The following is a 17,319-nucleotide window of genomic DNA, read 5'->3' as shown; positions in this document are numbered from 1 at the left end:
CTAGTTGACAGTGTGCAAAAGAAAATGAATGACTGAACCTGTCAATCCCGATTATACACAAGGAGATGGACAGTTTTGTCCTCACAGCCCTTTGCATTCCCTGCATAATAATAGCCTGTTGTCAAGGAGGGAGGAAGGAAGAAAGGAGGAAGGAGAGGGGAGGAAACTGTGCTGAAAGAAAAGCAACTGCTGATCCAAGTGTGAGGTTAAATGCTCTGGAAGCGCAAAGAGGGAGGGAGCAGTGTCTTATTTTGAGAGGTGTGGATTTAGTGTTGGATCTTCTTTTCTCTCTTTTTTTTTTGTCAATAATTGACGAAAAAAACTGCAGTTGGATCAGTATTACCAAATCAGTTTTGCAGGGGCGTTATCTCTGGCTCTAAAGTCTATTTTTTTTCTAAGTCATGCCACGTTTGAGATTACGCCTGTGATGGGCTGAGCCATCATCCTCCTCTCGCTCACACTCAGCTGCCGCTCAGACTGTGCCGCTCAGACAGAGGGGCTGGTCGAAAAGTTACCAAAGTTGCCTTGCCTTCTTTTATTTGTTTATTTATTTGACATTATCATCGCGAACACCTCCTCATTCTGCTGTTCACCGGGCCCGCCGCAGCATGCTGGACTGACGGCTTGGAGGAATGGCATCGGCTGTGTTTGAAGGGACGTCCCTGGTCAACATGTTCGTCCGGGACTGCTGGGTTAACGGGATCCGGAGACTTATTATCAGTCAGAGCGGAGAGGAAGAGGAGTTTTTCGAGATCAGGACCGAGTGGTCTGACAGGAACATTTTATACTTGCATCGGAGTTACTCTGATCTCGGGCGGCTGTTTAAGAGACTGGTGGAGTCTTTTCCGGAGGACAGACGAGATCTGTCCAAATCTCCACTGATAGAAGGTTGGTGTGATAGCGGATAACATGTGACAGTTACTAATCTACAAGGCAGGAAGTGATGATAGAGCAGTATCAGAAATAACTCATTTCTATTATTATATTCCCGTTCAAGAGCGTAGCTATTGCATTTATACTGTAAGTGTAGGAAGTAAGTTGGCCACCCTGTCCTCTTTAGCACTAAGAGTTTCAAATTCCAGAAGAGAAATATTTACTCTGAAGTCCCGAAACAAAGAAAACAAACTAATTTTGGCATTTCAGGCAATTAAACATGCAGATGGCATTTCTATGTAATTGAAGTCAAATAATTGAAGCTCAGTTTTCTACTATTTACCAGACTTTTCAGCATTTTTCAGCAATATGAAGCTACCTCGAACTAAATCAGCACTGACCACTTTTTTAACTAATTGAAAAGTTTGTCTTGGAGTTTGCGGTGGACTCCCTAAAGGAAATCCTCCAGCAGAAGATTATATTCCTGTTTACATTTTGCAAGAGATAGTACAGAAGTTGTTGTCTTTGTGCATTTTTGTGCATTGCAGTCAGATCCAATGTAACGCAAATGATCCATTGAACCATAGGGCTTATTAAAGTGCTGGTGATTAACAAAGCAGAATACACGAAGAAAAATATTGAGCTTAATCAGCAAAGGCTTGGTTCTAATTTGAAATGCTGCTGCTTCAGAGCCTGGGAGGTTAATAATTAACATTGTGCTCTTTAGGATGTCACATCAATAGAACTATCACATAGTCTGTGCTGACAGCATGTTTCTAATCTATGACAATATTTAGGACCTAAAAGACTGGGCACACTATGTGTAAGATTTGTTGCCATGACTCTGTGGGAGCTGGATTCCCTATGGGGATCCTTAAGTACCAACGCAGACTTTCAGTGTGGAAATCTGTTCTTTACATCTTACATCACAAGCTTGCTGCTGGAGCAAGTCTTTTCTGGTAGCTTAAAACTTTGATCAAAGGCCACGGCAAAAATATTTCTATTGCTTATGCATATTTTTATTATGAGGGATAAAACTACACAGTTTTGCAGAAGATGGGTGCTGAAATATAAACTTGTTGAGATATAAACAGTTAGTCCAGACGGTAGCGTTTTAGGTTAACATCACAGTTATTTGACACACTATTTTGCCACCACATGTCTCCAAATTTGGTGATTCTTTTAAAGATATGAAAGTGAAGGTTTTTCCTTCAAAAGCAAGCGGGGTATTCAAGTTAAAGCTTGGCTTTACTGTGTCTGAGCATCCAACCAAAGCATACTATTTAGGTTGTCTTTGACCATGTTGCAATATTTGCCTTTCACAGTCACTTTCAACCACCTGTGTTTGGCTTAATCTAGGGGTCTTTTTAGTGGTTTTCCCGCACTCTTTTCCACTTTCTATTTTTTTTTTTAAAAATGGAAGTGCGGGAGAGCCATCCAGCCACAAATTACTGCAGAAATAACATGTTGTTGTTGTTGTTGTTGTTTTTTTAAATTACAGTGGTCCTGGTTTACTTCACTTAATTTTGAGTAAATATAACTAAAACGTTAGTCCAAAACTGAATGTGAAAGATTTTGTGCTACTGATATCAGGTGATTTAAACAGTAAAATATAAGGCAGTGCTTTGCAGAGGGCAGTCTTTTGGTATACTATGTGTGAACCTCCAGCATTCAGGATTTGGATACCCCACAACTGTCACAAATTTGGCAAAGCTCCCAGCCTCTCCTGTGTGAGAGATGATTCCCACCCCCCAAATCTCCTTGGCACTTTGCTTTTGTGTCTACTTGCTGAGCTTATACCACTGTTTTGGAGACATCGCTTTAGCTGAGACTGGAAAGGCTGGCTTCCTGCTCAGGCACTAAAATAGCTGACAGAGTTGTTGACAGCTAGCTGCTTCGCCTCAGCCAGTGCAGTGTGGAATGCATTTTGGGACGAGACGTTTTTGATCTCATGACTCACTTTTCACTTCTTTATTCCGTCTGTCACTCTCATATGCTGATTATAGCTCAATGATAAATGAAGCTGAAGGAGACATCAAGACCATTTTAGTGTTTGAAACTGGTCTGAGCATTTCATTGACGGATTGTGAGCCACAGGGTTAAAAAAATTGAGGATTTCCTGAATTCCTGTCCCTTTTTAATATTTCCTTTGCATCCCATCTAATTGCTGCCCTGATTGAAGATCCTGAGAAAAAAAAAACATAGGTCTGCCCTTTCTCAGTCCACTTTGCCACAATTTCTGGCTCTGGTCATGTTTTCCTGTTTCTGTGCTGCGTCTAGGCAACAAGGAAGGCGTGCAGAGCTTTTCAGACTTATGTCATGATGAGAAAGAGGGCGACTGCGGAGGAGTGGACTTCCCATATTTAGTACCGCTGGTCTGCCAGGGCCTCATCACACTTACCTTACATGTGACCCCATGAGCATACAGGCAGCGAGCGATTGCTCACATTCCATGTGAGTTAGATATGATCAAGGAATGTAGACGCAGACAGCGTCGAAATCACTCTTACAAACTGTCAGCTTCTGTTGCCTACTGAAGCAGTTTTTCTATTTTAGGATTTTTTTTACAGTAATATATGAATGCTAAACAATATAATACAACCTCAATTTTTACTCTGTTGTAGGCAGTGAAGGTGACACTTTGACACTGTGGAGAGGCTATTAAATTGGCAGACTACATATAATGCACTGTATAATAAAAAAAGGAATATGTGCACATCATTTTCATGCAATTCGACATTTAAAATGGGATGTGCATGCATTGTCTGTTTAAAATTTGCATTAGATGAGAGATGAGACTGAAGAAAATAGGCAATTTGATCATTAATGTGCTCAGAATGGCTACAAACAGGAGAATTCACCTAACCTAGCACCTTTCAAAGGTACACTATCCACCCTCATGTCATCTGTAAAGGTCGCTATTTAACATAGTTGTTTAATCTAATCAAGAAAAATCAATACAAAACAACATTGCTGCATTTATCAATGATCTCAGAGGGGCAGGTGAGCTTTGTGGACGTGCAACACTATCAACATCAAGCATAACTCAAGAAACTAAATTCCTCGAAATGCCAAAGTCTTCCTTTAACTTCCAGCTTAACGACAGCTGAATCAAGCTGAACCATTTCAGCTTTTCACAAAGCAGCTACTTTGTGAAACCAAACAAATGGCAGCATAGACGTAGCGGCTGCAAATAGAGATTTTACAGGAAATATAGTGTGCATGTGTAAAGATTAAAATGGCCTGCAGCAACAACTTAGTGCAACTTCTTACTAATAAAAGTAACATTCTCTTTCTGACCATGGCTGGGGCTTGATGACTGAAGCATCCAGGAATAATGTGTTGACAAACTGTAGCATGTTAGTGGTTGAATGATTAAGTACTGTGCTGCTGACTGCAGTGTATCAGATCCCTGCAGAAGATAACTGTGAAATGTGGCTCTTACAACATAGGATGACTAGATAATGTGCATGAGGAAGACGTGGGGACAGCTGAGTTCCTGTTATACACATGCTTCTATTTTTTTGTAATATTACAGAGCTTCTTGTCACCAGGGCATTCTATAATAAGCTACCTTTATAATGACTAAAATTAGTGGTACTGATTACTGATCACATTTTACTACCTAGCAGCCCCAGGTAAAGCAACACAGTCACATGTTCTTCTTAAAAATAGAAGTACAGTAATCAAAAGTGAAAGCTACTAAGAGACAACTAAAAAGAGCCAAAATGGCTGGCTGTGAGGTCACTGTAGGGTAAAGTGAAAATAGTTTCACTGTAGAATAATTTGCTCTATACCACCAATGACAGTGTTGTTTAATTATTTATAGTGCATGGACCACTGTAACCAGAAAGTCCAAGCAGAAAAATCAGTTTACAACCATGTAATTCTAGCCAACACAGAAAATTAGACATCCTGGGTTACACTCACGAGACACATGTCAGTAATCTAGTGAAGCACTCTAATATTGGTGTAAAGATTGATGTGTTAGAGTGATTTCCAAAGCTAATTAGTGGAAGTATGGCATGAAATCCGCTCCCGAAAAATCCCCAAACTTTCTTTAATTAATATTTTTTCTCATCCAAAAGTTTTTCCTGTGTGATTAAAATAAACATTAATCAGTATTTGTCATCTACAATAACATGCTTACACGACATTGGGCCTTATGACTGATTAACACCGTATGAAGCCAACTGATGGCAGCAGTTACGTGCTGAAATTTGCACTCTCTAATTAGACACATAATCAAGCTACACACACCAGATTAACAGTGGTTACAACTTGCACAACTGGCAGAAACACGCACACACTTCTCTTTGGCACATCACACACGTTTGAGTCTTGGTGTTATACGCAGTCTTCCAGATTATGCAGTGAAAAACGTCCCATCGTTGTCACCCCTACCCAAGATGTTCTCTAGTTCCCACTTTGAAAATATTTATGTGCAAAGACACAGCCAAGATCAGACTCTGAAGAAAAGAACAGCAATTTGTGAGCTTGATTGCTCCAAATCTCTAAGATTAAATGCTTATGATTTATTCCTCATAATTCATTCCTCGATGGACTGCGTGCATGCATGCAATAAAGTGTACTTCTTTTCATTTAATTTATAATATTACTGCACTACATCAGTGGACACAAACTTTGAAATCTGTCCCCGAGGATAACAACTAACAAGACAGGGTGTGGTTTGAAGTCTCCGCAGTGACGTTGTCTTCCAGGCTTTGTTTCCGTTTAAGATGTTAACTGCTGACCGCTGACTCACACATGAAACCTCCCGAGGTTTTGAATTAATATGAACAACTGTAACACAACCTAATGAACTTACAGACTCATTTCAAACGTTGTGAGGCTTGTCTTGTTTTATCCAAGAGGTTATTTTCTGACTTCAGCTACATATTTTAAACAATTTTTACTTACTCTCCATACAGCTGCTTTTATTTACTGACACTACTCCCGGATTGTTCTGGTCGAGTGGACCAATCTGTAACACATTTATCTAATTTTTGCATGTTTACAACACTGAATATTGACACAAACCTATCACTAGCTATAGTAGTAAAACATCTTAAAGTACCTAAAACACGGGTGTCAAACATAAGGCCCGGAGACCAGAATCAGCCTGTGAAAGACAGCAGTGTTCATTTTGACAGTAAATTTTGATTTATTTTAATCACAGACTTTTGACTAAAATGTGAATTCGTTTTTGTCCTAATTTAGGCATCTAAATTTGTAATATGTCCATTTGTCTACTTTTAACGTTGACATTTTGTCACGTTTTCACGAAAAACAGGGAGCACGGGAGTTAGCTGAACCCCTGTTCCCACCCTGTTTCCCGGGGCCAGATCAAATTGTGCATGTCTAACCTAACTGCATAAGGAGTTTACTTCTGATTGAACCACTTCCAAACTCGTCCCGCCTTTCTACACATCTTAATTAGTTCTGGTTGGATCTTGTCTCTCTTGAACATTTTTTTCTTCTTTTTATTCGACAAAAGTATAGATAAACTTCGTTATTGCTTTTTCCTTGTGCATTAGTACTTATTTAGGTATCGTCTTGTTTTTATCAAGAACAAAAAAGATCGTTGAAGAAAACTATGAAGAAAATTAGTGAACTAAAATGTGAAGGAGGGCATAGATTTTGGACTTTTAACAATATTTTCATACATTTTACAGCTTTTCCTACTTAAAAAGCCCACCCCTATGGCCATTCATACCATACCAATGTAATTAAGTGAGAAACAATTAAATGGCCGATGTGTCTATTTACAACAGAAATTTCTGTTTTAGTTTAAAAAAACTTTCTGTGAATGAACAAAAACTTTCTGTTATATAATCACAAGTCAGGCTGGGCAATGCACTGCCAGAATTTTTTCTGTATTATTGCACATTTATTTCTTACAATTTAAGCCCGAAGATGCTGACAGATTTTGTTTGCATTTCTTTATCACGAAGAAGAATTGAGACGTAGGATTGAAATTGTACTTCACTTCCTTACATTGAGATATTTCAGAGAATAAATGTGTAATTAAGCTTCTTTACACTAACAGAAACAGGAGTTTCACTACTTAGGATCAAAGTGGGATGTACGATATAAAATGAGTTTGACATCCTTTGCCTAAAACTCGTATCTGTTCTTGCACCGCGCTCTGGCAAACAGATATCGAAAGGACTTTGCAAGTTAAACAGAAGGAGGGCACAACACAAGCTTCAGATTGGGCACCTAGTCATGATTCAACTGCCAAATCACTCTTCACATCCCCCAGGATATGATGTCATCACTGTGGGCCATTATAAATGGATGAGCCTGTGAGTGTGCATAGAGGTCCTCTTACTCAGTGCTTCCATGTAACCACTGTATGACTACATTTCATCTGTCCCAGTCAGTTCAGACAGAGCCACATCCCTGTGGCTGCAGTCTTCATCATTATTCTCCTCACCACATCCCTTTGTCAGCAGGCTGGCTGTAAATGATGCTCTGCTGACTTGCTCACTCATAGTGGCGGTAGCCTTCTATTACCAAATGTGCTGATTTTACGCTCCCACTGCCTCTTAAATTGCATTCCTAGTTTTATGCAGGATTAGCGTACTATCACAGACATTGTTCTGCAGCCACTCCACCACCTATTATTACTTTCCTCTGTTATTACTGCTGTTATACAAATGCCAGCAATTGCGGTGGCAGTTTTACAGTGTTAGTGTGCACCGTGCTCTTGCTCTAAGGACAATGGTATGTGGTCTGTTTTTCTCTCCTCCTACGAGAGGTAAATATCATGGGGCATTGTGAGGAAAAAGGTTACCGAAATAAAAAGGACTCTTGCATTTGAGCCAGTCTTTTTCAAGAGTTGGGATGAATTAAAATCTGTCTGGCTTTTGTGTTTTGACCTACAGAAAGCTAACACAGTGATGGCTGTAAAGGTCGTAGAGATTGCCCTCTTTCATTTTCTAGGTGCAGAAATAGTTACACTTGGCCTTTTCATGGAGGGAAAGTTTCTTTGTACATCAGTCTCTATATTTAAGAGTTGATGATAATACCAAACTGCTTATTCATAGCTTGTATAATTCTCAATGTCATTTTACATTATCATATATATCTAATGAGGTCTAAACACAAAGTCAGTGAATACCAGTGTTTGTATTAATATAAACTGGAGTAGTTTTTAAATCTTAACCTCTTGCTGGTGCTAAATGATAAGGGCTCACCAAAAACATCTATTCTAAAGGCACCGCTGCGTCAAATTTCACTTTGTCCTAGAGTTGTTACGCTACACTTTTTACAACATTAAAAAGACTGACAGGTGAAGTGAGTAACATTGAATAGGTCATAATAATGCAATGATTTTAAGGAAAATGTTTGACCCCAAAGGAAGCTCAAAGGCTAAAAGCAAGACTATTTATCATCCAGGGCTCTTGAACTGTCATGGCTCTGCGTCATTTTGACCCAGAATTTTCAGTTTCTTGTATTTTGGTGTTTTTTCTATATTATGGTTTGTTTTCTGATTCTTTAGTTGTCCTGTTTTGAATATTAGAATCCTAAGTTTCGGTGTTATTCTGGTTAATAGTTTGTTCTTAGGTTTAGTTCAGTGTCTAGTCTGTGCCTGTCATGTTTCCTGTTTTACTTTGAAGGTCCGTGTCTCATGTTAGTGTGTCCAGTGTTACTCTCCTCTGTGTTGTCATTATGTTTCATTTGAGTCAGCTGTGTCCTCATGTGTCTCCACTTCTCCTGATCACCTCATGTGTGTATTTAAGTCCTCAGTCTTCCTGTGTTTCTCACCCCATGTCTGATCATAGTTTATTCTTACAGTTTAAGTCATAGTTCTAGGTCTTATTTGACACAGTGTTTTCTCAGTTAAAGCTGTTGTACTTAGTTCTCCTAGTTTTCATGAAGTCACCAGCAGATAGTAAAATAAAGGTCTGTTTTGGGGCTTTCAAGTTTCATCCCCTCGCCTCTGTCTGCTCCTGGGTCCTCAACAGTAACCCACACACGGGCTGCCTCAGCGGCCTGTGACATGAACAGATGTAAAACACTTCATGGAGATCCAGTGGATGGTTTTAAATCGAAGGAATCAAGTTAATAGAGTTTTATTTCACTGACAGGAATTCAAATTAGCAACCAAATCCAGCGTACCGCAATCATTTAGAGTTCTTTTTGTTTCTTTCAGGGCTGGTGAAAATCAAAGAAGCGACCGACATCGAGGAGAAGTTAAACGAAGTGGAAAGGCTACTGAAGAATGCAATCAACATGCCATGCAAGGTTGGTATTTCATCTGATGGCATGTCATATAGACTTATAAAAGCTTCTTACATGAGAACATAAGCTCTGTACTCAAAAACCTCTTTCTTTAGTATTCCAGATCAGAGGTGATGCTGACTTTCTTTGAGCGGTCGCCCCTGGATCAGGTGCTAAGGAATGACAAAGTCCACAGAATCCAGCCATGCTTTGACAGTCCAATCAAGATATCAGGTACATATACTTATTTAATGTGAATATAACTACATTTAAATTATTTTTCATGATTTCTTTAAGGATGATGTAATATTCCTCTCTGTATTTTGCAGAAATCATGCGGTCCAATGGATTTTGTCTGGCCAACACAGAAACCATCGTGTTTGATCACAGTATCCCCGAAGAAAAAGAGAGACCTTCATCGACCGACTCTGTAGAACATACGTGAGTATAAGGATCGCTCAGTCATTATTATATCTGCCTTTGCACATGTTACTGAGCAAGAAAACTATGTTTAAAATCACATTAAGGGCCAGAGTGAGTTTAACACAGTTGCAGGATTGAAGGCCACTTCAGAGTAAGAAACTACCTACTTGCTTTCTCACAAATGTGAGGATTTCCATGCTTGCCTTTGAGTGTATACAATAAATGCTTTGGTGAGTAAAGAGGTCCTAGAATGTGAACCTACCCCAGGACCCTCCACCCGGTTCACATAGCACAGGAAGTGTGTCTGTGCAGCTCTTCCTTCCCTGGGTGTGTGTAGAAAGCAAAAGAGGAACACATTCCTCTCGGTACTTCACAGAAACACAGAAACAATGTAAATCACCCATAAATGGCAGCACAGCTCTAAGGTTTTGTCAGTGTTTTGATGTTGAGACTTACATCACACCTTTGATTCCTGGGGTAAACTACACAGGCCTGGGTTAACCCAGTATGTCTTTCGTTTTATTGCCAGGTATGAAGATGGAACAGAGTTTTTGCCATTGGAAACAGATGTGTGTGATGAAGAAACAGAAGCATATGTCACCAACCTCTCCTACTACCATCTGGTCCCATTTGAAACAGACATCCTGGAATGAGCATTGATCTACCAGATGCTTGTCGATGATGGCTTGTCACGCTGTAATATGTAGTCCTCAGTGGAACTCAACTATGCAATGCTGCACACCACGTAGCTGCTGCTTATTCCAGCGACTTTAAGAACTTTTTAAGTAAGCATTGGTCATTTTGGAGTTGGCTGGGTGTACAGTTTGGACAGTAGTATTAGAGGAGCGCTACAGCAGCATGCCTTTGTTTTCATCCACTTTATGTGACGTCACCGATGTGCCTCATCCAGAGCCTTACTTTTTTTTTCCACTTCAAAAGGCTTTCAGGTGATGTACCTGAGGCAGCAACACAGTATAGATCCTCAGTCCTCAGTGACACTTTTAACATGCTGTTTGGCCACTTAAAAGAACTAAAATCTGTGGGCTGGAGTGTGATTGTAGTGGCGACTACGCAACAGCGGAAACTAGGAAGCAAAAGTAATTTATGGAAGCATTCATGATTTGTTCTCATTCAGATTTGTTTTTCTTTTATTCTCTCATGGACCTAAGAGATGGATCTTTAAGGTTTATCGTGTTCTCTGATTCCTGAAGTGATGCCACTTAGGAAAAAAAACAAAAACAAAAAACAGTTAAGGAGATTTTTATAGGATTTTTTTGTGTGGTGCAGTTTCCACCAGCATTAAGCAAGATGTTCTGGTTTTTGTAAAAGCTTAAAACTCACAGGAAAACTCAGATTTTGTTGCTGTGTCGTGCAGCAGGATCTTTGGTATGACAGTATGGCTCTGATGATAGACAATTGTGGGATTTAGCTAGTCTTGGAGATGTTACCTGTGACAAATTGTTACAATTGCTATATTAAAGGCACTGAAGTGTGCGCAGTGCTTTTTCAGTCCTATTTGACCAGTCAAAGCAAACACTTGTCCCAGGACTGAGCCACAGAGGTTTTGATTATGGTGGTGAATTGAACAAGAATTATGTCATCTTATCCTCCAGCAGCATAAACATCAGCAGGAGATTCATTTTCATGTTTCAGTTGGGCCTTGGACTGCTGTCAGTTAAAATAATACAAAGAAAATACAAAGTTTGGTTGTTATGTTGTTGCTTTGTGTTCAGATAAATGCTGCCGAGTTTGATGTTGATGAGAAGTTTTTTGTATTAGTTTTGTCTGAATTATGAATTGTGATGTTAGACATGTAGCTTCATAATAATGCTCATTTTTTTGTCCATAAAGGAATAATTTGGTTTCAAGAGTGAGTGTAGCCTGTGGAAAACTGTGGAAAACTGAATCGTGTCATTGCTGTTGTTGTTTTCTGATGAGTGATAAAATGGGGCAAAGAAAGCTTTGTTTAAAAGCTCCATTGAGGTCACTTTTGTAAGATGACATGAGCGGGTTCAGTCAGACAGCTGAGTGTGGGAGTCTACAGCTTGGCCTGTGATGCCAGAACAAGTCCTCTCTTTATGTAAAGAAGACAAACAACTTTGCTGTACTACAAGTTTCTATAGGAAAAGTTGTGAAGAAAGGCAAACAATTGGTTAAAATTCACGCCTTTGTATGTTTGTACTATAAGGAGGGCACTTTTACTTCTGAAACTGAGAACTCAGCGGTGCATTGCAGATGCTTTGAATGTGACCCAAATGCTAAAAATGTATATTTGTGTTGTGTTAGCTGTCTTTGCTTCAGCGGTTTTGTCACCGCAGGAGTCACCGTGGCCTTACAATGTAACTTAACAGCTTGTGTCCAGGTTCCTGCCCTTCCAAATACAAAGGCATTCAGCCCTCCACAAACTTGGCACATGAGCCGTCAGCATGGCGATCCTCCACATGAATCTGTTTAGTAACACAGTCATGATCGCTATTCACCCCGTGAGAAAGTACAGCTCTTTCACAGGGTACAAAAGTATTTCATGCTTTCTCTTCTTGTTTTTTTTACCAAGAATGACTTGCTGATTTTGTACATAAGCATTTCTGTCTAAGGTGCGAAAAAACTGGAATTTCCCACTAAAATTTCTGGACCAAGATTTTGTTCTACAAGAAATTATCTGATATTGATGAACGAGCATAGGAGTTCATATTTAATAATCAAAAATCCAGCAAGACCTCTGCCTTCCTTACGACTCTTTTGCAAGCTTATGGCATTCAGTTTATTTTGAATATGAAGTTCTGAAATGGTACTCAATGCAATGAGGAAAAACACAACACAATACTGGTACTCCAGTGCCAGTGAAACTCTGAAACAAAGCTACGTGCCTGGTGTGCCAGCCAGAGGTTTGAAGAGAGACCAAGTGAAGACAATAGGACAATAAAGTTACACAAAATATTCTTATTTATTTTGTAAATTTCAGCCACATTCTGTGAAGCTAACCATTCTATGCCTTGTAATGTATTGTATATTTACTTGTGTGCGTCATATGTGAGATGAACCTTTGGTTTGTAAATATGAATCTTAATTATAAACTTCTAAAATGAAGTCTATGTGCAAACATGTTTGATAACCTTAAAGATATTCAGTATTAGATGCAAATTATTATTCAAAAAACCTTCTCAAAACAAACAAATAAATATGTTTTCAATAAAACAATTGGTCCTGTGATGTCTTTTGTGCACGAAGTGATTGGATCTTAGGGTCATAGAACGGCAGACGTAGACGGGTAACTTGAGAAGCAAGGTAGCTACAATCAGTAGTGTTGGATATGAGATTCAGAGGCATTCAGTGATAAGTGGACAATACTCCTCCACAAACTCAAAGAAGTGGAGAATATTTGGTTGGAAAATCATGATTTGTAAATATGAATATCAGAAGCAAATACTCCAAGTCGCTGGAGCCATCTTGGAGGCAGTGCACAAATTTGGATGGCAATCACTGGCATATGTTTTGGGTATGTTCAAATTATGGTGAAAAATTTCTCTTATTCTGAGTAAAATATTGAGATACAAGACTCCCTGTACTGCAAAAGTCTTTCTTCTCTGTCTTTTTAAAGATCATGGTTAAAATATTGTGTTAAACAAAAGAAAAAAAAGAATGTGTATAAATCAGCGTGATTGTTTGGTAGTATTTTAATATTTATGTATTTAAGATACTACTAAAAACAAACAAAAAAAGTGAAGACAGAGAGATGTATCGTAATATTGATGATATTTATTGTATATTACCACTTTATTCTATGAAAGTACACAGGCATTGAGGTGCTTGGCCCGCTGCCCGTTAGCTTAGAGTGACACCTGATGGTGGGTACAGGTAGTCATCATCAGTGTCGCTTCTTCAAAATTCAGTACAGTTAAAAGGTTGCTAATTTAAAAAAAGGGGGAAACTGTAAAATAAGAAACAGCAGCAAGATGAAGTAAGTAAATAATTACAGCAACCAGGCCCCCCTTAAAAAAAACCTAACAAACAAACAGAAAGACCAACATCAGTACCTTGTGTTGTTTTCATTAGATAATCTTTCTTATTCTATTTAACTGTGGAGAAATGTTATATCAACGGAATGTAAAAATAAAAAAACAAATTGAACATAACACAATAAATATCCATTAATTATTTGTCTTTGTCTTTCAATTTAAAATTATTCACCTCTGTTTATTAGGACGACCTGCATCACAAACCTTGACTTGCAGTTTCATCATTACAGTATAAATACATATATTTTTGCATTTGTGTACGTTCATAAAGTGGTAATAATAGTCAGTAAACATGGCGTAAACGTCGATGAAAATCTTCTGTAAAAATGTAGTAAGTGGTACAAAATAAAAGTGATTAAAATACTATTAAAACAAAATTAAACTACAAAAATTAAAAAAAAAAAAAAAAGCTAAAGGAGGAACTGTTTCGTTTGGTAACCCCTTCAGGAGGCTGCGTAACCCGGCGCATGCGCGGAGGGAGGTCGATTTAGCGGTTGTTTCCTGCTTGCTGTTTCCACTCGAAGCAATGGCAGAAGTAAAAGCTTCCCTGGCTTGTGGAGGTATGTTCAGCTTTTGTATTTCCTGTATGAATAACAGTGGACCACACACGCTATCCCAGCATCAGTTTAAAGTCCCTTGCAGCTGCCGTTGGTGAAAATGCGGCTCAAACTGAAGCACATTAGCCGGAGGGGCGACAGCTTTAGCTGGGGATGCTTCAGTCATGAGGTTTAATGCTGGGGAGGAAAAGAAACCCTAAAGCTGTAAAGCTTCACATTGAGATAAACACCTTGTCTGATTTCAGTGCTTTCTTTTACCGTCACAGTTATAGCGGCTTTCCTGAGTTCAGCGGTGCTTGCATTTGTTGAAGACCTAGATGACACGTAAGTGATGCACTACTATGTGCTTTTCCTCCCTCACTGATTCACCGATTCAGCTTCCTGCTACGGCAACTTCCGAGTTTAGAAATCATGCTCCGTGTGGATGCAAAGTGGCTCACTGCTCCTACTTCCTGTACTTTAGCAATGCTCTAAACCCTGTATGGTAAAAAGTGCCCACATTGCAGTGGTTGCATTAGCAGAAAAAAATACATGGTGGTGATCCTGATTTCCTCTCTTTCTAGTTGCACAGTGGTTTATTTTTTTTAATTGGATGCCTGTGGTGAAAAGTCTCTATAGATTATCTCTCTTGTGTGTAATAAGCCTGTCTTTGTATTGGAACATTTTTCATGATTTTGCAGATGACAATTTAAACATTAGCTCATCAATGGGCAGAGAGTAGTCTGCACGCCACAGGCTTTAATTGATTTTTTTCAGCCCCCCAGATGTCAGCAGTTTAAATGCGAGAATATGATTCTTACGTTAAATATGACTTTGGATTGCTGTGGGGACCAAAGAAGACACTTTAAGAGATTTACCCATATGGTTTACTCACAGTCTTTTGTGGTATTTCATTTGATTTTATTATTCATTAATTTTAATGTGCTTTATTTGATTGTCAGAACTTGTCATTTCTGTCTAGTCTCAGCTGAATGGTTACAACTATGTTTTTTCTCTTTTCCATAGATTTAAAGACAGCAGAGTGAATGACGTCTGGCTGGTTGATGTGAGTTTGACATTATGGACCCACACAAACACACACTCTAATCTGGGTCCATTGAGCTATGGTTTACTTCATATCCAGCACGCCACTGTCTGAATCATCCCTTGCGGAAGCAATGGGAGTCAGGGTGGGATGTCATAAGGGAGGGGGTCGTGCAAACAGTCCCCTGTGATTAGTGAATGAGAAGTCATGCATGCACGGCAAAGCCGGGGGGCTCTGAGAGCTTTAAAGCAGGGTTTGTGTCGACACCCAAAGTAGCAAAAGTTGCTTTTGCTGCGTGTTATGGGCTGCATGGTGAATTCTGACATTAGTTTTATTTTTGTGTTGTTTTCTTATACTGATGAAATTCTTAAATTTTGTGTAATTTGTGGAAACTAAGCTCCTAAAAAGAAATTCAAACAAACCAGACAATCACTGGAGCAAAAGGCTTTTACTTAAAAATAGTCAACAAGTTCTGCTTAACACTGAATCTGTGTCTGTTACTGCCATACTAACTGTTTTGTAATCCTTTTGGCTTGCGGTGGAGAAAGACCACTGTAACTGTTTCCCATGGTCACATGTTAGGTTAGCCATTAAATCAACAATAAAGCAATGTGTAAAATTAGTACAGGAGAAATATGGTGTAACCGAAAAAGCCATAAAATTAACTTGCACAAGAGAGCAGATACAAACCAGTGTTTTAAGTATACAAAAAATCATAACCAGTTACATAAGACATATAATAGTCACACGTATAATATAATAGACTTATAATAACATTTCAATAGAGATGATGATTAAAAAACAGACAAAAACCAAACACTAAATGAGACCAGATAAAACAAGCCTTTAATACACTACTTTTTGTTATTCATAAATTCAGACATACTTAACGTCCACTGATGAAGACAAACACGGTGTGTCATACCGGCTTCATAACTGCCTAACTTGTAAAATGCAATGGTACCTCAAATGGCCCTCTGGTTAAAGTGATGATTAAGAGCATGGGGAATCATACTTTCTCATGCTACTATCTCACCTCTGTGTGAAGATCCTTCTGTGGTGGTGAAGTAAGACATGACGTGCAACCTTTAGTGGGTTGTTTTGTTCTTATGAGCATGTTGTCATTTTGTGCATGCCTGTCTGTTAAACCCTACGTTTAGTGCTGCCAGAGTGCTCTGGAATGACGGTCTGGCACTTTTTCCACCAAGTGAGGAAATGGAATACAATCCGACTTAAAGTCAGTCATTGCTGAAGTGTATTTCATGCAAAAGATGCAAAAAGGCAAATTAAATGGTCAAAAGCTAACATGACCTAACACTGACAACATAAATGTCACAGTTTTCTTCTTCATTCACATGAAGTCATCAACTTCATCTTACAGTACCTGTCTTTTAGTTATCCTAAATGGCCTTTTATTCTTTTTGTTTGGTAAGCATAGTGTGTCATGTTAGTATTTTATTTTCTCTTGTCCTGTTAAACTTACTTCATTACGTTATGTCTGTGTAGGTTCTCAGTTGTCCAGGTCATGGTAGCTTCAGGAGCTTGACAAAAGAAGTCCAGTGGCCTTCTTTTCAAGCTGTTAAGACTTCATTACATTGTTCACATAAACTCAACCTTTCCTCAATCAATTAAATTAAAAGTCCTGTACCTTTGCATATAGTTTGCTGTGACATACTTTTATAAATGTGCTGAAAACATTACAACTTTTATTTTGAAGACATATGGGTACATAAGGATTATCTGTGGATACTTCATTAACCCTTGATGTATTATAAATCTTACCAGTAAACAGACAGATATTAAAAAAGAGAGAGAGAGTTTAACATTTGATTATAGTCTCCCTTAGAGGTAGCTAATGTGTCGTCATGGCAAAAAGAAAGTTAGACCTTTGTCAATTCTACATTTTTCATATTGGGACATAATAAAAGTAATGTTCTCCTTACCAAGTCTTAAAATTTGGTAAATATAATCTTAGATGGACAGCAGTACGTGACATATCACACAGTGTTTTCATTACTAATAAATCATGAAAATCATGCAGAAGCAGTTTGTGGAAAAATGAGGTACACCCCAGTGTTTACTGATTCAGTAGCTTGTATAACGACTAGCCATACTTCAGCCTGTTCACTAATGTTAACTTTAACATCTAACATGCTAACCGAGGCCTGTAGAGTCTGAGATGCTCTGGGGTTGTTGC

At 38.7% G+C, this 17,319-nt stretch overlaps 2 protein-coding genes across 2 annotated transcripts in view; both read left to right on the top strand.

Annotated features, from left to right (window-relative positions):
* Positions 1-248: 248 nt before the first annotated feature.
* pxdc1b (PX domain containing 1b) lies at positions 249-12,677 on the top strand. The gene is made up of 5 exons (XM_063483494.1): positions 249-888; positions 9,035-9,126; positions 9,219-9,336; positions 9,432-9,543; positions 10,055-12,677. The coding sequence occupies exons 1-5, from the start codon at positions 633-635 to the stop codon at positions 10,176-10,178; spliced, it is 702 nt and encodes a 233-aa protein (XP_063339564.1). The 5' UTR covers positions 249-632; the 3' UTR covers positions 10,179-12,677.
* Positions 12,678-14,006: 1,329 nt separating this feature from the next.
* LOC134634458 (protein disulfide-isomerase TMX3-like) overlaps positions 14,007-17,319 on the top strand; it is a 35,085-nt gene continuing 31,772 nt past the window's right edge. Inside the window, exons 1-3 of the mRNA XM_063483671.1 lie at positions 14,007-14,101; positions 14,365-14,422; positions 15,104-15,143. Of these exons, the coding sequence (XP_063339741.1) occupies positions 14,068-14,101; positions 14,365-14,422; positions 15,104-15,143 (132 nt within the window). The 5' untranslated portion in view covers positions 14,007-14,067. The remainder of the gene's footprint in view (positions 14,102-14,364; positions 14,423-15,103; positions 15,144-17,319) is intronic.

Source organism: Pelmatolapia mariae, linkage group LG9 (assembly GCF_036321145.2).
Source record: "Pelmatolapia mariae isolate MD_Pm_ZW linkage group LG9, Pm_UMD_F_2, whole genome shotgun sequence".
NCBI classification, from domain to species: Eukaryota; Metazoa; Chordata; class Actinopteri; order Cichliformes; family Cichlidae; genus Pelmatolapia; species Pelmatolapia mariae.
Note: the sequence above shows the minus strand (reverse complement) of the source record. Positions and strands in the feature narration are given on the sequence as shown.

Excerpts from the sequence above, each read along its gene's own strand:
- pxdc1b (XM_063483494.1), top strand. The coding sequence starts at position 633 with ATGGCATCGGCTGTGTTTGAAGGGACGTCCCTGGTCAACATGTTCGTC. Across the intron at positions 9,127-9,218 it reads CAATCAACATGCCATGCAAG|TATTCCAGATCAGAGGTGAT; the intron begins GTTGGTATTTCA and ends CTCTTTCTTTAG. Across the intron at positions 9,544-10,054 it reads ACCGACTCTGTAGAACATAC|GTATGAAGATGGAACAGAGT; the intron begins GTGAGTATAAGG and ends TTTTATTGCCAG.